General features: G+C 49.3%; 1 protein-coding gene across 4 annotated transcripts in view; it reads left to right on the top strand.

Moving 5' to 3' along the window:
• Positions 1–20003, top strand: part of SS18 (SS18 subunit of BAF chromatin remodeling complex) — a 127102-nt gene that overhangs the window by 52650 nt on the left and 54449 nt on the right. For all 4 annotated transcript variants that reach the window (XM_082259403.1, XM_082259402.1, XM_082259405.1 and 1 more), the window contains exon 6: positions 14873–15040. In XM_082259403.1, the coding sequence (XP_082115529.1) occupies positions 14873–15040 (168 nt within the window). The remainder of the gene's footprint in view (positions 1–14872; positions 15041–20003) is intronic.

Raw genomic sequence — 20003 nt, 5'->3', positions numbered from 1 at the left:
GTTCGGATCCAATCGGACTATGCCTCGGTCATGACTTATGTCGATCACCAAGGGGCACCAAGAGTGCCCTGGCGGCCATAGAAGTGGCCAATATTCCTATTGGGGGAACAGTTGTTCCAGTTCTCTCGGCGATATTTATCACGGGGGTGGACAGGCAGATTATTTCAGCCGTCAGATTCTGGATCAAGAGGAATAGTCTCTTCATCCAGAGGTATTTCACCAGCTGTCCCTTCATTGGGGCACCCCGGAGATGGATCTGTTGGCAGGTTGGCTCAACAGGGCTTGCGCCCGCGATCCTCTAGCGGACGCAGCAGACGCGCTGAGCGCCCCGTAGGGGGAAGTATCAGCTACTGTATGTCTTCCCCCTTCTCAGGTTACTGCTGAGATTTCTCCGCAGGATAGAGGTGGAGGGAACTCCAGTTATCCCGGTAATTCCGGGCTAGCCTCGTCAAGCCGGGTACGCCGACTTGGGCAAGACTATTCGCGGACGCTCCTTGGAGACTTCTTCTCAGGGAGGATCTGCGGTCTCAAGGAATTGTCAGCTTCAGTTATTCCTACTCTAATTAAAGCAAGAAAAGCGACTTCCAGCAAAGTCTATTATCGCACATGGAAGGCTTATATTGCGTGGTGTGAATCGTAGGAGTTTTCCCCCACGTACCTATTCGGTGACCCGAATCTTGGGTTTTTTTCTGCAAAAGGGGGTTGAGCAGAAACTATCCTTGAGCACTATTAAGGGTCAGGTTTCAGCGTTAGCAATCTTCTTCCAGAAGCCTCTGGCTACTCATTCCTTGGTGCGGAATTTCATCCAGGAGGTGCAGCACTTGGCTTCGCCAGTGCGCGCGCCCTTACCACCCTGGGATCTTAATTTGGTGTTGTCGGTTCTTCAGAAACCTCCCTTTGAAAATATCAGGGAGATTCCCTTGCTTACATTATCCCAGAAGGTGGCCTTCTTGGTGGCTATCACTTCTGCACGCAGGGTGTCAGAACTGGCTGCATTATTGTGTTATTCCCCATATCTGGGGATTCATAGGGATAAGGTAGTTCTTCATCCGAAGTCCTCTTTTTTTTCCTAAGGTGGTTTCAGATTTTCATCTGAATGAAGATATTGTGCTACCTTCCTTGTGTCCTCAGCCCAATCATCCTCTGGAATATGCGTTGCATTCCTTGGATGTGGTTCGGGTCTTCCTGAAGACTACGGAATCGTTCCGTAAGACGGATTCACTTTTTGTGATCACGGATGGCCCCAGAAAGGGGTTGCCTGCATCTGCCGCGACTATCTCCAGATGGATTAGACAGACGGTGGTACAGGCTTATTCTATTAAGGGTCGGGAGCCTCCGTTCCCTGTTAAGGCGCACTCCACTCGAGCGCTCAGTACTTCCTGGGCCTACCGCCATCAGGCGTCAGTGGTCCAGGTGTGCAAGGCGGCTACCTGGTAGTCGGTTCATACCTTTACAAAATTTTATAAAGTTGATGTGATGGCATCAGCGGATGCCTCATTTGGCCGCAAGGTTTTGCAGACAGCACTTTGAGGAAGACCGGTGGTCTACCTCGAGGGTTTTTTTCCGTTGGAATTTCTGTTGAGTCTCATCTTTTGATTGATGAGCCTTTTAAACTTCTAGTTGGCACCGGTTGGGCCTTCTAGATTGGATTTTGATTTCCATTTTCCCACCCCTAATTTGTGGCACTGCTTTGGGACGTCCCGAGTTGATATTAATCAAGGAGGACTACGGCTGTCAATGAGCGACAGAGAAAAATGGATTTTTGTAAAATCTTACCATAAAATCCTTTTCTCTTAAGCTCATTGACAGACGTAGTACCCGCCCCTTTGTTTTTGGGTTGGGTTAAATTCTCTAAACACTGCTTTGTGACATAACTGATTTGCTGTAGCAGGAAGTGAGAGCATATACCCTCTGGGACTGCCCCTAGGGTGTGGCCAGAACGTTTTCTTTCCTGTCTAGTCCTACTCCTGTAGAGGGCAATATAACCAGAGTTGATATTAATCAAGGAGGACTACGTCTGTCAATGAGCTTAAGAGAAATGGATTTTACGGTAAGATTTTACAAAAATCCATTTTTTTTAGCTAGTTATGTTCCTGAGAGAACTGCAATCAACAACTGGACTGGGTTTCAGACTGGATATAGTCCAGCCAGTGAGTGTGTGCAGGTTATAGCCCCACGCTAGGCCTTACCACAACAGAGCCCCAATGAACGGGGGCTGGCTCGCGAGTGAAACACCTCGCCGGGATGCACACTACCTGAGTCGCAGCGTGCCCCTTGGCCGTCAGCACCCCTACACCGGGTGGAGAGGTCTGTCCAGAGTGGCGCCCACCCGATTGTCATTGGTATGATGAGTAGTGTCCCCCCATATCTCTGGCAGTCTCGGGGCAGACGTGATGCCCCCCATTCCCCCTGGCCTCTCTGTATGTACCAGGCTCCCCCAAGGCCTTCCTCCCCACCATCATAGAGGTCCCTGCCTCAGTCAGCGACGGGGGTCCGCGCGCGCGGGGGGGGGGGGGGGGGGGGGAGGAGGAGGGAGGAAGCGCTGATGCTGCTATAGCAGATCCGCTGGGGTGGATTAATCTTAGTGGGGATCCCTGCCGGGGACTTCCCGATGCCACTAGATTGTTGGATATCTTCAGGGGTCCTGGAGACCGCATGCCGCGCCGAGGGGGCATGGACGGTCATTTTCTCGGAGTTTGCGAACGCTGGACAGCAGGGAGCAGTTAGACCTTTACTCTAGTGATGACCCAGGTACTTTCTCTTCCTGTAAAGATTGTTTCTCTGCACAGTCAGACTGATCCTATTCTCCTCCCATATCGTATGGTGCTATGTCTATTGGGGTCCCTGTAGGGGTCTTTCTCACCCTGCTATCTTCAGTGCTTGTGGCTGGGACTTATAGTGCCACTGGTGAAGCAGTGTGGGTTTTTTTTCTTTTTGCAGTTTTCTTAGTGACACTGCGCTACTCCAGGGTTCATATGGAGCCCCAGGAACAAGTTTCATCTTCAGATCCCCTCCTTGTGGTTGCGTGGACCTCCGGGTCTCAACCTCTGTCTGCCTTAATGGCTGTTTTGGAAAACCTGGTGTCATGTAGATTTGGTCTTAAAAAATACCACTAGTAAAAGGTACCCTATGCCCTCCCTTGCTTTTTTCCTGTATCCTCAGATGCTGAGATAGATATGGCTGACGCGGACGCAGGCTTCCCTGAGGGTTCTGCATCATCGCACTCGGATGGCAAGGATGACAGATCCTAGTCTGCAGCCGCGTGGGAAAGTGCTCTGGTGGAGGCACTTACTGTCAGTACGGGAAACTCTAAACATGGCTAATGATTCTGCAGCATCAGGGACACAGGTGTCTTTTGGCACATGCAAATCCCAGAAGTCGGGTAAGGTTTTCCCTTGTCCAGGACTTTTTGACAAAATTGGGGGTGCCTCAAACACGATAGTGGTGCCAAAGCGTTTTAAGAGGCGCTACCAATTTGCGGAAGCTGTAAACACAAAATTGACCGTTCCACTGCAGGTGGACTATTTGTTCTCCAGACAGAACAAATCTACTGTGGTCCCGGTGGAGGAGTCCCTGTGGATAGAAGGATTTGAGTCTCTGTCCCTCCACTTACATGTGATAGCGGGCTCAATACTTAAACAGGTCTTCGCGATCACTCTGGTGTCCCAGACCATATTGCAATGGGCAAAGTTACTAAAAAGTGACCTGGAAACAGAACAGCTCCCTCCTGGCCAGGCAGAGCTAATGGACCAAATAGTTCAAGCCCTACTATTTATATGTGATGCGTGGTGTGGCTAAAAAGCTGGTCTGCGGACCAGGCTTCTAAAAAGGCTCTATCAGCGCTCCCCTTTTCCTCATTTTTTTGGATCCTCATTGGATGAACTGATCAAGGGGCTTACAGGTGGGAAGAGTACTCTACTCTTCTTCCTCAATCTTCCAAGGGCAAGTCGCCATGTAATAGATGGGGGCCCTATTTTTGGCCCACAGGTGACCTTTTTGTGCCTCCTGCAAGCAGGAGAAAAGGATCTGAGCCATTTAGGTTTTCTGGGGGTTCCAAGAAGACATGGTCAGGTAAGCCTAGAGCAGGCCCCCCAGATCTGCAGACAAATCCCCGTCTGCATGAAGGGATGCCCCCACCTGTATCTGGGGGTTTATTTTCTGAACCATGGACCTCATTGAATCCGATCGGGTTACAAGATCGAATTCAGGTCCCGACCGTCGGACAAATTTTTCCTGTCCAATCTCCACCTATCTCCAGATCGGTTGCGGGGACCTATGAGGGGCGGTACAGGGCCTGCTGTCGCAAGAGGTGATTGTACCGGTTCCCTCTCAGGAACGCTTTCAAGGGTTTTATTCAAACTTGATTGCTGTTCCCAGAAAAGAGGGAAAAGTGCATCCAATTCTGGACCTTAAGGCTCTGGATCACTTTGAGCGGGTTTAGAGGTTTTCGAAAGGGAGTCCATTCGCACGGTAGTGGCGTCTCTACACCAAGGGGATTTTGTGGCCTCTATCGACATCAAGGACGCATATCTGCACATCCCTATTTAAGCTGGACATCATCGTTTCCTTTGATTTTTGCTTTAGGAGAGGAGCATTATCAATTTGTGGCGTTACCCTTTGGACTCGCCTCTGCCCCCAGGGTCTTAAAGTGTTGGCTCCGGTATTTGCTTTACTGCGACGGTGGGGGATTGCGGTCCTAGGGTACTTGGGCAATCTGCTCTTAAGAGCGGATTCCCACTCAGTTCTGGTGGGCGATCTGTCTATCACTGTCTGGACTTTGCAAGAGTTCGGTTGGACTATAAATTTCAAAAAGTCTGCTCTGGTCCCAACCTCCAAGTTGGTTTATCAGGGACTGACTCTGGACTCTGCTTCAGCGAGGGTGTTTTTTTCCCATGGTATAAGTTGCAGAGGGTGATTTGTTTGCTGTTATTCAGCAACTGACCTTTGTGGACTTGCATGCAAGCCTTATGCCTCGTACACACGCAACGATTATCGGCCGACCGATCGTCCGACTTTTGTCCAGTGTTGTTGTGTTGGTTGAAATGTGCTCTAGACTGCACACAAATTTTCTCGGCCAACAAAAATCTACTTCAGAAGTGATGTCATGTGATGGTTTAATTTCCGTGTGTTTTTTCTTCTCTGAGCATGCCCAGTCTTGCTCATCAGATTTTTGTCTGCCGAAATCTGTACTGACTGACGGAAAATCGGCCATTGTGTTGACGGCCAACAAAAATTTTATAGCCTGCACACCAGATTTTTTTTCGGCCGAAAAGTCGGTTGTCGAAAGCATCATACTAACGAGCCGAAAATCGGCCGATCGGACGTTGGCCGAAAATTCACGGCCAATAATCGATGCGTGTGTACGGGGCATTAGATCTGCTGGTGTCTACCTTCGAGGCGGTTCAGTTTGCTCAGTAACCCAGGAGACCTCGGGAAATTCTTGTCAAGTGGAACAAAGTTCCAAAATCCTAGGACAATTTGATTTGGTTGAGTCGCAGCACAAGGAGTGCTCTTCTGTGGTGGCTTCACTCATTGGCCTTACGCCAGGGCAAGTCGTTACTCCCATTGTATTGGACCGTGGTAACCACGGATGCCAGCCTGTCCAGCTGGGGAGGAGTGCTTGGGAAGCTGTGTGTCTCAGGGGACCTGGACTATGGAAGAGTCCAGACTACCGATCAATATTCTGGAACACCGAGCGATAAAGCTTTGCCTGAGTGACTGGATAAATCGTCTGCAGGGTTGTCCAGTTTGGATTTAATCGGAAAATGCGGTGGCTTACGTCAATCATCGAGGGGGCACCAAGAGTGTCTTGGCAGCCCGGGAGGTGGCTGAGATCCTGAAATGGGCAGAAAATTTTGTTCCATCCATGCATATCCCAGTAGTGGAGACACGGCAGGTGGATTACCTGAGGAGTCAGGTGTTGGATCAGGGGAAATGGTAACTACACCCGAAGGTGTTTCACCTTCTGTGTGTCCGGTGGGGGAGAACCAACATCGACCTGTTAGCCTCTCGACTCAACGAGAAGGTACAGAGGTTTGCAGCCTCTCGGTCTCGGTATCCCCTGGCCGACGCCACAGACTCACTGGTGGCTCCTTTGGGTCAGTATCGGCTTAAGCTATGCGTTCCCTGTGCTGAAACTCCTGCCAAGGCTTTTGCGCAGAATAGAGATGGAAGGAATTCTGGTCATTCTGGTGGCTCCAGACTGGCCTCGGTACGCAGGTCTGGTAAGGTTGGTTGATCTGGTAAGATCTGCTGTCTCAAGGGCCGATCTTCCATCCTGCTTTACAGTCACTGTCTTTAACGGCATGGCTGTTGAAAGCCAGGTATTAAAAGATAGGGTCTTTCTGACTCAGTGAGTCCTACACTCTTGAAGGCTAGAAAATCTACTTCCAGGAAGCTCTATCATTGTACGTGGAAATAGTACATCTCATGGTGTGAATCGCTGAAGGTGCATCCACACTCCTTTTCGTGGCTAAGAGTTTGGCTTTTCTCAAAAGAGGGGTTAAACAGCGGTTGGCCCTTGGTACCATTAAGTGCCGGTTCACATTTTTGCGATGCGGGAACGCTGCGAATATGCACCGTGATCCCGCATCGCATCCGCACCTCTGGCAGTTCACACCAGCAAAGTGGCTGAAATTCGCACGGCACATGAGATCGCATATAATTTAGGAGCAGTGCGCTCCGAATTACATGCGATCTCCGTAATTGCACAAATGTGAACGGGGCTAAAGGCCAAGAGTCGCTTTGGCTGTGTTTTTCCAACACCCTTTAGCTACCCGTGCTTTGATTCTCACTTTTATTCAAGGGGTTCGCCATATGGCTCCTCTGATACGGCCCCCGTTACCTGGTACGGTCTGTTCTTCAAAAACCTCCCTTTGAGAACATTAGGGAGATTCCTTTGCTTACACTCACAGAACGGAGCCTTTTTGGTGGCTAATACCTCTGCTCGCAGAGTATCTGAATTGGCAGCGCTATCCTGCAGTTCCCCTTATCTGGTGATCCACAGAGATAAAGTGATATTTCATCCTAATCAGTTGTTTCTTCCTAAGGTGGTTTCTGATTTCCATTTGAATGAAGATATTGTGCTGCCTTCACTCTGTCCTAACCTTAAGCATCCCAAGGAAATTGCCTTGCATTCTTTGCATGTGGTTCAGGCAATTAGGGTTTACCTGGCGGTTACTGAATCTTTCAGGAAATCAGACTCTTTTTGTCCTCACAAAAGCTTCTCGAAAGGATTGGCTCCGTCTGCTGCGACCATATCCAGATGAACTAGGCAGATGATGGTTCAGGCTTATTCACTGAAGGGTCAGGTTCCACCTTTCCCTGTGAAGGCGCATTCTACTAGGGCGCTGCGTGCTTCTTGGGCTTTTCACCATCGGGCGTCAGTAATGCAAGTTTGCAAGGCGGCAAAATGGTTGTCTGTGCACACGTTCACAAAATTGTACAAAGTAGATGTGTTGGCATCCTCAGATGCTTCTGTTGACCGTAAGGTTTTGCAGACTGCTGTTTTTAAATAGAAAATATTCTCTTTTGAGGGTGTATGTGTTTCTAGGTGAGCTCCAGTTGTTCCTGATTGAGCTCCATGTTAACTGGTTGGCTAACTTTAGCCTTTGGGGAATTGCGTTCTTTCTCTGCACTGTTTTCACACCCCTCATACAAATACTGCTTTGGGACATCCCAATGGTTAAGAAGAATATGGAGCTGCGTCTGTCAATGAGCGATGGAGAAAACTGGATTTTTGACTTGCCGAAAAATCCTTTTCTCTGAAGTTCATTGACAGACACAGCACCCGCCCCTCTTTTTTCTGAGTGGGTTGGGGTTCTTTCCCTCCAACACTGCTTGCAACAAAACTGAATCCTTTAGCAGAGTGAGTGGGTGTATGCCGGCAGGGACTGCCCCGTAGGCGTGGTAGTTTTTTTTCCTGCCTAGTGTCCTACTCCTGTAGGGGGCAGCATAAACCAACAGTTAAGAAGAATATAGAGCTGCGCCTTTTTTCTTTTGTTCATCAACGGACACAGCGCTCCATAAAACATTACTAGTGGGTTATATTGCCTCCTCCAGAAGTAGGACTAGGCAGAACAAAAACACCTGGCTACGCCCATGCGCCATCCTCAGCTGGTAAATAACCCCCTCTCTGCTCTAGGTAATAATTTTTAATCTGTCTAGTCAGAAGTAAGGACCTAGGCTCCTGGGTGGGAGCTCTAGTCCTAGCAATTTTCTCCTTCTTTACATCTTTTTTGTTTTATTTTGGGAGAGCTACAACAAACTGCCAGGATATGCGACGGGCTGGATAATCTAGATCCAGTGGTCCCCCCCCCCCCAGCCAACCAATGCATGCAGACCGCAGCTACGTGCTAGGTCGGCGACGACATGGCCTCCCAGGCAGAGGCTGGCCCGCGAGTTAAACGTATTGCAGGGTTGCATACGACTGGGCTTGGGTCTGAGTCGCAGTGGTCTCTTGGCCGACAGTGGCAAGGCGTTCTGTCTGGAGCATTACCCGCACCATGGAAGGGTAAGTACAACCCCCCCCTCCCCTTTTTGGTTGTTTTTCTTTGGGCTGGATGCTGTTTCCAGGTTAAATAAAGCAACCGTGATCCCAGTAGAGGAATCCCCGTCCTTTAAAGACCGGGCTGACAAGAAATTGGAGGCTGCTGGCACGCAGCATATCTACTATGGCTGGTTCCGCATTGTGGCCAGTCTTTGCCTCAGCCCTGGTGTCTAAGACCCTAACTGAATTAGCCAAGCCTTTGCGCCATGGCCTGGGGGATGAGCAGGTCCCTGCTGCTTATATTGATTTAGCAGACCAGTTTGTCCATGGGCTACAGTTTATTTGTGATGTAGCTTTGGATACAGCTGCTGTGCTGTCCAAACTTTGTTTCAGCAGTGGTGATTAGGCGTGTGCTGGGGCTTAAGAATTGGTCCGCAGACCAAGCCTCTAAGAAAGCTCTTATTGATCTGCCCTTTCAATGCGATTGTTTGGGGCTACCCTGAATGATTTCATTAAGGGTATAACGGGTGGGAAGAGTACCTTACTGCAACAAGGAAAGGGAAGGAGCCTTGCCGCAGACAGAGGCCCTCCTGAGCCCATAGAAAATTATTTTGTGCTTCCGTGATGGAGAATAAGGGAAATGGATCTTTTAAACCCCCCCCCCCCCCCCCCCGGAGGTTCCATGCAACCTTGGTCTGGTAAGCCTAGAGCAAGCTTCCCTGGACCAGCAGGCAAGACTCCTTCAGCATGAAGGTCTGCCCTTACCTATTATTGTGGTGGGGGGACATCTTCGCTGGTTTCTGGCCCCGTGAACTTCTTTGGTGAGGGTCAAGGAGATCCGCCAATTATATTTCTTTTGGGGGTACCCTGAAAGGGGACAAAGCTTGTCCTTTTTAGGTTTTGAGTCTCCTTGTGCAGATTTAATGCTCGCAAAGGTTCAGGTGATGTCTGAACTACCTAAGGTCCCCCCTATCCCTGTCCCAGGGAATTAATTTACCTAGATCTGATTCTATTTCTGTCCAGGGTGGTCCTTCCTCTGCACAAACTTCAGGAACCACAGGCCGTGATTCACCAGCTGCTGTCACACAGATAGTTCTCTCTCCCGTTTTGCATACAGGTTCTGAGTCAGTTGGTATCCACCTTCAAGACAGTTCTGTTTGCACAGTCTTACATGCAGCTCCTTTTAGCAGGTTCGGCTCCACAGGAGGATACCGAAGTTCGTGACAAGGTCACAGGGTCCTTTGACAGACGCCGCAGGCGTCCAAGGACCATGGTAAGGCCAGTATCATCCTCGGCTAAGGCTTCTTCCGCAGTTCCTGTGAGGGATCAAGAGCGAGGATCTTCCAATCATCCTGGTGAATGTTAATGTCCCTTGGGGGCTGCTTCTCAGAGAAGACCAGTTGTCCAAAGGGCTGATCTACCATCCTGCCTTAGTCGCTGGTTTTTAATGGCTTAGCTATTGAAAGCCAGGTACTAAGGGATAGAGGTCTGTCTGGATCAGTGATCCAAACTATGGTGAAGGCAAGGAAGTCGTCTTCCAGCAAGATATACCATCGTACATGGAAAGCGTACATTTCTTGATGGTGGATTGGCGCTCATCCTCAATCCTTTTCTGTGGCTCTGATCTTAACCTTTCTTCAACAGGGCTTTGATAAGAAGTTGGTCTTGAGTACCATCAAAGGCTAGGTGTCTGGCCTGGCAATCTTCTTTCAGCAACCCCTATCCACACACTCTTTAGTTCGTACCTTCATTCAGGGGGTTGGACATGTGGCTCCACCGGTCTCTTTTGCCACCATGGGATTTAAATGTAGTACTTTCAGTTCTCTAGAAATCTCCATTTGAGAATTATTCGGGAGATTCCCTTGCCTACGTTATCCCAGAAGGTGACATTCTTGGTGGCTATTACCTCAGCACGCAGGGTATTGGAATTGGCGGCATTATTCTGTCGTAGCCTCTATTTAGTGGTCCATAGGGATATAGTGGTTCTTCGTCCCTTTCCATCATTCCTGCCCAAAGTTTTCTCTGACTTCCATTTGAATGAGGACATTATGTCGCCTTCCTTGTTTTAAGCTGGCGCATCTCAAGGAATTCGCCTTGCAGACCTTGGATGTGGTTCGTGCGATTCGGGTGTACCTGATAGCTACTGAGTCTTTTTGAAGGGCAGACTCCCTTTTTATGGTTACAGGACGGACCGATAAAAGGGCTAGTCGCTTCTTTGGCTACCATCTCCAGATGGATCAGACAGATGGGGACTCAGGTCTATTCCATTAAAGGTCAGGTTCCACCTTTCCCTGTCACAAGGCATTCTACTCGGGCGCTGAGTGCTTCTTGGGCCTTCCGTCATCAGGCTTCAATATTGCAAGTTTGCAAAGCAGCCACTTGGTCGTCCGTGCATACCTTCACGAAATTCAATAAGGTGGATGCTTCTTTTGGCCGTGAAGTTTTGTTAGGCTGCTGTTTAAGATGGGCTGTTCCCTCTTAGTGGCGGTTCACATTATTGCGGCTGCGGCGATCACATGTAATTCGGAGCGCACTGCTCCTTCATTACATGCGATCTGATGTGCGGATGCAAAATCAGCCATACACTTTTGTATGGCTGAATTCGCACTGTATCCGCACCAAACTCGCACATGACCCTTTTTTTTCAGCCGCATCAGGACCGGATCGCACAGTGGTTCACATTTGTGCGATCCGATCCTGTGCGGACTGTCAGATTGCACTTCGATATGCGATCAAACTGGGGGTGTCGTTAACATTTAATTGACACCCCCTGCGTATTGCATATGGCAGTGTGAACTGCCAGATGTGCGGATGCGATGCGGGAACAGGCTACGAATTCGCAGCCTTCCCGCATCGCACAAGTGTGAACCGAGCCTTAAGGGGTGTTTTTTCTTTAAAGAAGTTGTAAACCCCCCTTAATGACTTTTGTCTATAGGTAAACCTATAATAAGGCTTACCTATAGATATCCTAAATTTGCCCCGTTTAGGAGATATTTACATTGCCATGCAGCCGATGCGCTCTGAAGGAACGGCCACCATGCGCAGGAGTGATGTCATCGCGCCTTCGGCCAATCGGATGGCCGGAGGACGCGAACTAGGAAGGACAGCCGAAAATGTCTGCCATGTTAGTGGGCAGCACTGCGAGGGCTTCGTTTTTAAGGTAAGTATTTCATAATGTGCTAGTATGTGATGCCTTTATTTTTCAGACAGAGCTCCTGTGACCCGGTTAAGGCTCCTGTGTCCTGGTTAAAGGGCTCTTATGTTTAGCTTTGGGTTATTTTCCCCACCCTTCCTTTGCCTTTTGGCACTGCTTTTGAAGAGCGAAGTCCACTTAAGTCATTAAGTCATTTGGTAATCGACTGCAGGCCACCATGAACTATGGGGTTTTACCGCCCCCCCCAAACCACAAATCTAAATTAGCACTTACTGGCCTGAGCCCTGTATAAGGCTAATTTCACACTAATGCATTGCGCTTTACCTGTGCTGTGGGTGCAGCGCAGTGCACCTGCGGGTTAGCTGCACTGAGCCATTGACTTTTATTACATCTAATAGGTGTGGTGCGCTTTAAGAAAGTGCACCAAACCCGTAGGATATAATAGAGCTACACGATTCTAGATAAAATGAGAATCACGTTTTTTTTTTTGCTTAGAATAAAGATCCCGATTCTCAGTTTAACATATTTTTCACATTATAAAAAAAAATTGGGCTAACTTTACTGTTTAGTTTTTTTTTTTTAATTCATTGGAAGTGTTTTTTGTTCCCAAAAAATTGCCGTTTCAAAGACTGCTGCATAAAATGTTGCAATGATCGCAAAGGCATAATGAGCTGGAATGCATCGTGTACTAGCTCATTATGAAATACTTAGCTTAGAACGAATCCCCCACAGTGCCGCCCGCTGATTGCGTGCAGGAGCCGCCGTTTATGGCACAGGGCTCTGAAGGAACGGCACAAGTGTCAGTTTCCTTCAGAGCGCATGCACCAATGATGTCATTGGCTGCATTAAAACGAAATATCTCCTAAACAGTGCAAGTTTAGGAGATATTTACAGTACCTATAGGTAAGCTTTTAAAAAGGCTTACCTATAGGTACAAGTTATAAGATCGTGAGGGGGGGGGGGGGTGAAACGAGATTGCGATAGATATATATATTTTTAAATGATAAATCATGCAGCTCTAGGACATAATGGAAGTCTGTGGCTCAGTGCTGCAAAGTCGCAAATGCACTGCACCTGCAGATCCACGTGAAAGCAGCCTACGTTTCCTCTTTTTTTTTTTTTTTTTTTGGAGAAGCTACTATGCCTATTGCAAAAGTGATGTGTCTTTGATGTTTATTACTGACCTTTTCCTCCAGCTTCTGCTGGCATCACACTCAAGCCTGCTAAAATTGTCCCAGACGAAGTATGCTTTGTATCGCTTCGCCTGGGACAGGAGCCAGTGTTCCAGAGGAAGCATCCGCTTATGCGGCTCCTGCTCACTCAGCAGCTGCCTCTGCTATGGGCACCATGCACTTTGATACTCTGGGATGGCGGGCCAGCAACCTGTTAATCACAATCTGCGCTTGCTGACCCACCATCCCAGAGCATGGGCATGCGCTTAACCGGTTTTAGGTTGCACGCCAGATCAGAGGGGTTGAGTACCGCTGGTTTATGTTCTGGAGAAATGTCATTTTAATATGGTTGTTAAGCCACTTCTATAAAATGATCTAATCCCCTCTGTAATAGAACACTTGAGCTCCTGTACCTGTCTATAGAAAAATGATGCAGATTGGTACCTAAATCCGAGTGTCTCCCAGCACTCAGCTGACTCCTCGGATCTCTCCTCTTCCCGGCTGACAGCTGACATCAGCCGGGAGAGAGAGCTGAGCGGTCACTTGATCGCCAGGAGACGCTTGGATTTAGGTACAGATCGCATATTATTTCTATAACAGACATAGGGTCAGTTAGTGTTATAATATAGAGGGGATTAGATCATTTTAAAATTTAATATGAGAGCAGCAGGAGGGAAAGGGGCGGACACTGATGAGCAGAGAGGGTAGAGGAGCAGAGAGGACAGTGCAGGGTTGCAGTTGATGGAGACGCGCACACTGACCATGGTGTCAGGGCTCAGCAGCCATGATGCACCGTGGTCAATTTACAGGGATGAGGGAAGAAACTGGCAGGATCAGCCAGGTTTTTAGGTGTTACAGGGGGCCAAATGTCACAGCACAAGCAAAGTATGACATGCTTTAAGGGAACAGGATCCTTCTTTTTTTTATTTTTAGGGTAACAAACTTATGAGGTATTGTGGGCTTCAACTGTGGCCCCTAATATTGCTAAACGTAATATTGAGTACATCCTAGGGGAAAGAATGATCAGAGGGTGGACCTACTACACATGCCTTTTGAAAGTGAATTACTTCACAGTACAAGCAAGTTTAGAGGGCAGGGATAGCCCCTGGAAGGCTGGTTTAGCAGAGCTGCTAAACTTGGGTGGCTGAATTCGAGTTTCTGAAATATATGTAGGTTTGTTTGCCATTATGCACTTTGACTAGTGTTCCTCTTTAACGTGAACCTTTTCTGAGTGAAGCCTGGGACTGTTAAAGCTGACCTCTTTACTAAAATGCTAGTTGCCTGTCTTCTGTGCAAACTCACTGACTTTAATACATTCTGAATCACTGACCCAGGACAAGTGACAACCCCTGGAAAGTAAGTGTAAATCTGAATTCCTTATTTGCATGCATGTTCTGGGACTTTGACTTAAGTTTTGAAGACAGAAGGTTAACATTACATCTATTAAATTTGCATTGCAGAATGGCATCTTCCACATTTCTCTCACAAAAAAAAATCCGTAAAAAGAAAGTTTTGGTAATACTTTTATTTTCTAACTTACATTAGAAATGTATTGAGTGCAATTTGGTTTCTGTGATTACAATTTTCAGAGTCCCACATATTTGTGCATCAGCAATGATGGCATATTTAAATCTCTGCAGGGCTTGAGAAAAACAATTTTTTTGCTTCCTCCTGCTAATAATGTGCTAGGCACACACTTCTCAGTCTAATCAGTATGTAAGTACAGGTTTTAGCTCTACAGTTTCTTGTTAGCTGGTTTAAAATTATTCATTGTCATGAAACATCTGGAGGATAGGTAGGTGGGCAGACTTTCTGTCAGGATTATAAATACTTAGTTTTGTTCTCACAGAATATACAAAGGACTGTGTAGGCAAATATTTTGCATAAAATTAGGCTAGCCCCTGGAATATTTATTACAGGTTTAAAAATAAATGAATCTGCAGGAATTAAAGCATCACCAGCACAGTTGCTGTACTCAGTGGCTTTGTATTACTATGTAGTGCTATATAGTTTAAATGTTAATGCACAGACCTTACACTATTTTGTTTTGCTTTGCAGGTCCCATGATACACCAGCAGCCTCCCTCACAGCAGTATAACATGCCTCAGGGTGGTGGACAGCATTACCAAGGGCAGCAGCCACCTATGGGTATGATGGGTCAAGTTAACCAAGGAAATCACATGATGGGTCAAAGGCAAATTCCTCCATACAGACCTCCACAGCAAGGTACTATTAGCACTATTTGTACAAGACTGATGCAATTAGGGTATCATGCAGTTAAAATCAGCATTATTATTTTTTTTTATTTTTTTTTTTTGCTAGAAGATTACTTGCAACCCCAAAAATTATATATTTTCTGAAGTAGCGGCCCTGGAGAAAAAAGTGGTGGCTGTTGCAGTTTTTGTATAGTGCAGAATATTTGCACGGCCATTTATCAAATGCAGACCTTTAAGAAATACACTTAAATGCATTTTAGTGCACGCAAACCCAATAGAATACACAATTTCTCTTACGTCCTCCGACAGTCGCCGCCCACTTCATATTCATCACCAATGGGGTTATGTCCTCTATTCCGTAGGAGTAGCTAGGCAATAGAATATGTTAGTACAAAGACTTTTAACATATCCCACCCCCAGGGGGTGGTCCCCTCAGTACATAACCCTCCACTTCCTGTATCCAACTCAGTTTCATTTGTCTAGCTGTCAGGAGTAGCTGGAAGTTTCTGTGCTGGGGCACCTTGTCTCACCTCTCTTTCCTTTCTTTGGATTTTATTTGAGTTTTTTCTCTCTTTCTTGTTAGCTGTTGTTTTACCAGCGTTAGTTAGTTCTTCGGAAGAAGAGGATCATGCGGGCTGCGTCTCGGGCTGACCCCCCTGGTAGCAGGCTGTGGGTCAGTGGTTTCTCAGCCCGCCATCGAGCGTTCAGTCAGGTATCGCTCCTGAGTTATCTGAACGACCCATCCCTGTTCCGTGCAGGGATGCTAGGTGAGGTGGCTACCTCACCGGACGCTGTGCGGTTTCTCAACCCACCTTTTGATGCGTCCTGGATGTGACTCTCCCTGCCTCATGTGCGGCGGTTTGTTCGCCTGTGCTGGTCCCCCACGCCATGTAAGAGGTAAGTGCATTTATGTGGGGACCTGTCTGTCTGGGGGGTGTCAGTCTGGGACTGTGTACCTTGCCCTGTGTTCACACTATTACGTTTTCCCTATCTCTCACATTGCATGCTGTGGGCTGCAGGAGGGGGGGCTGGCTGCACTCTGTGTCAGTTTTCTGTCTGTGTGAACGGCTGTGTGCTGTGGGGCTTGAGTTTCTCATGCTTGGGGCACATTACAGCGCCGCTGCGGCGGTTTACCATGTTCCTTTTTTGGGCAGATGGTGTGTTTTACTTCACCCTCATGGGGTGTGGGAGCGGCGGTTTCGGCGCCAAAACGGCGCCATTTTGGCTGCGATCGCTCCGGCCGCATGTTTTACATGCATGGCGGCCATTTTCTTGTAGCCTCCATAGGCTTTAATAGAGCGCCCTGTATGCCAGCACTTCCTTTCCTTCAGGAGCACCGCAGGCAGCAGCAGCAGCACCGATCTCTCCAGGTTCATTTCTCTCTATTCCCTGTGTCCTGCCTTGGTATACTTGTCCCTGTGGGGGTCCCTTGTGTGGGGTGCTTAGTGTGAGTGGGCTACGATCGCAGCGCTCTCTTAAAGGGGCGGTCACCCATTTATTTTTGCTACTACAGGGGCATGGATTCTCAGGAATGCTAGTTTCCTGCCAATTTAGTGGGAAGCCAGGGGACTGCGGTTTCCCCCCCCCGGGGGGGATTTGGCTGCGATTGTGGCTAGCCTTGCGACTCAGGTGCAAATGCTGGTGGCTGCTCAATCCTCTAAAAGGCCCAGAGTTTCAATTTCCTCTGATTCAGAGGGTGATGGTACTGGGGCTGCTGTGGCAGAGATCTCCTTATCGGGGTCTCGTTCCTCCCTGGACCTTATAGGGTCAGAAATGGAGGCTGAGGTAGAGGGGGTTGATAATTCTCCCCCTGGCTCGTCTGAAGAGCTTGCACTCATGGATGAATTGGTTGCTTCTATCAAGCAAACTCTGCGTTTGGAGGAGGAAACATGTCCTCCAGCTGCCTTGGCGGCTTATGGGACGCAGAAAAGGCGCAAATCATCGCAGATGTTTCCATGCACTGATGATTTTCAGCGCGCTGTGAAAGAACGATGGCGTAATATACGCAAACCTTTTGCTGTACCAAGTAGGTTTAAGCTGCGCTATCCTTTTACGCCCGCTATTGATGGGCGTTGGTGTGTCCCACCTCCGGTGGACCATGCGTTAGCAGTTTTGAACAAGTCCACTGCGATTCCTGCTGAAGACACCCCGGTGTTCCGGGATGCCACGGACAAGAGGATGGAGTCCCTTGCCCGTCGTACCTATTCTATTATGGGTTCTATGTTGAAAGCTTTATTTGCTTCACTTATGGCGGCCCAGGCGGTCGCGAGCTGGACGCAGGTGCTTAGGCGTGTCCTGGTGGCTGATTCTGCCCCCCAGGCGACTTTGGATATGGTGGATCGAATCCACCAGGGTGTCATGTATTTGTGTGATGCGGACCTGGATATGGTTCCGTTGGCTGCACGTGTACACAGTGTGGCGGTGTTATCTCGCCGCCTGGTTTGGTTGAAGTGTTGGTCTGTGGATCAATCTTCACGTAAGACCTTGGCCAATCTGCCTTTTGATGGTTCTCGCCTTTTTGGCGAATCCCTGGATGCCCTAATTAAAGGGGTCACGGGGGGTAAGAGCACGCTCTTACCTCAATCCCACAAGACTAAGACGGCTCCTGGAAAAAAGAATGCTTTCTTTCGGCCCCCTCAGGGGTCCTTTCGTGCCTTTCGGTCACACTGTGGGGCAAGCTGTCCAAGGGTCAAGGCTCCCGCAAGAAGCCGTGGGCAGGTAAGCAAAAGTCCGGCCAATCCGGTTCTGCGGCCCACAACAGTGCGGCCTGAAGGGGCGCCCTCACCCAATTCACAGGAAATCGTTCGATCTGGCTACTAGATCGAGTTTCTCTCTCGGCCGGAGAGCAGATTTTTTCCCTCAAGTCTTCTGTTATCCCCGGAGCGTTTGCGGGACCTGCATCTAGCGGTGCAGGACCTGAGGGCTCAGGGAGTGGTGGTCCCGGTGCCTCATCGGGACAGATTTCGAGGGTTCTATTCCAATCTGCTCACCGTGCCCAGGAAGGAGGGCAAGGTGCGTCCGATTCTGGACTTGCAGGCGCTGAACCGCTTTGTGCGGGTGCGCAAGTTCCGCATGGAATCCCTGCGGTCGGTGGTGGCTGCCCTGGTTCCGGGGGAGTTCATGGCTTCCATCGACTTGAAGGATGCGTATCTTCACATCCCGATTTTCGAGGGTCACCAGAGGTACCTTCGATTCGCCATAGCGGAAGATCATTACCAATTTGTGGCGTTGCCTTTTGGTCTCGCCTCGGCTCCGAGGGTGTTCACCAAAGTGCTGGCACCGGGTCTGGCTTTGTTGAGGGCCCAGGGCATTTCGGTTCTGGGGTATCTGGACGATATTCTGGTTCGGTCTGCGACCAGCCAGAGTCTGGAGAAGGATCTGTCCGTCACATTGCAGACTCTGCAGGAGTTTGGTTGGACGATCAATTTTCCAAAGTCGACATTGTGCCCATCGGTTCGGTTTTCTTACCTGGGTATGATTCTGGACTCTGTCCAGGCGAAGGTCTTCCTGCCGGAAGAAAAACTCGCAGCTCTTCAGGAGGCATCCATCTTCGTCCATTCGGACGTGCATGCGGTGTCTGGGATTGATGGTCTCGGCTTTCGAGGCGATTCCCTTCGCCCAGTTTCACACACGGGATCTCCAAGTGGAGATATTGTCCGAGTGGGACGGGCGTCCGCAGTCTCTGGATCTCCAGATGTCATTGAGTTCTCAGACCAGAAGGGATCTTCTGTGGTGGCTTCAATCCCCCTCAGTATCGGGGGGCAAGTCTTTTCGTCCCCTTTCGTGGACGGAGATCACCACGGACGCCAGCCTGTCGGGCTGGGGTGGTGTTCTGGGCGTTCTGTCCGCCCAGGGTGTTTGGTCGACGGAGGAATCCTCCCTTCCGATCAACGTTCTGGAACTGCGAGCGATACTCCTCTGTCTTCGTCGTTGGACGGACAATCTTCACGGCTACCCGGTTCGGGTGCAGACGGACAATGCCACGGCGGTGGCTTACATCAATCACCAAGGGGGCGCCAGGAGTGCCCGGGCGGCTCGAGAAGTGGCCGCGATTCTGTCTTGGGCCGAGACGCATGTCCCGGCAATATCGGCAGTTCACATTCCGGGGGTGGAAATTTGGCAGGCGGATTATCTGAGCCGCCAGACCCTGGACCAGGGGGAATGGTCCCTTCACCCGGCTGTCTTCCAGATGTTGTGCGCGAGGTGGGGTCTTCCGGAGGTAGACCTGTTCGCGTCTCGTCTGAACAACAAAGTACCACGGTTCGTGGCAAGGACGTGCGATCCTCGGGCAGACGCGTCGGACGCGTTGGTTGCCCCGTGGCATCAGTACCAACTGATGTATGCGTTCCCACCGATTCAATTGCTGTCCAGGTTCCTTCGCGGAACCGACCACGGTGATTCTTGTGGCACCGGACTGGCCTCGCCGGTCCTGGTACGCAGACCTCGTAAATCTGACAATCGACGCCCCGTGGCGTCTGCCTCTTCGAGAAGATCTTCTGTCGCAAGGACCGATCTTCCATCCTGCTTTACAGTCGCTGGCTTTGACGGCCTGGCTGTTGAAACCGAGGTCCTGAAGAACAGGGGTCTTTCCCCTGAGGTCATTCACACCTTAATAAATGCGAGGAAGTCTTCCTCGGGGAAGGTTTATTATCCGTACTTGGAAGGCGTATTTTGCCTGGTGCGAATCCAGGGGTTTCTCTCCTGACACTTATTCGGTGTCTAGGGTGTTGCCCTTCCTTCAGACGGGTGTTGACCAGCGTCTGGCGCTGGCCACGATCAAGGGTCAGGTGTCTGCTTTGGCCGTTCTTTTTCAACGGCCTGTGGCATCTGATTCTTTGGTTAGCACTTTTGTGCAGGGGGTACGTCATCTGATCCCTCCTAGGAGGGACCCTCTTCCCCCTTGGGACTTGAATCTAGTTCTATCAGTATTGCAGCGTGCTCCTTTTGGAAGGATCAGGGATATCTCGCTGTCT

The sequence above is a fragment of the Pelophylax lessonae genome, assembly GCF_965119305.1.
Source record: "Pelophylax lessonae genome assembly, chromosome: 5".
NCBI lineage: Eukaryota > Metazoa > Chordata > Amphibia > Anura > Ranidae > Pelophylax > Pelophylax lessonae.
Note: the sequence above shows the minus strand (reverse complement) of the source record. Positions and strands in the feature narration are given on the sequence as shown.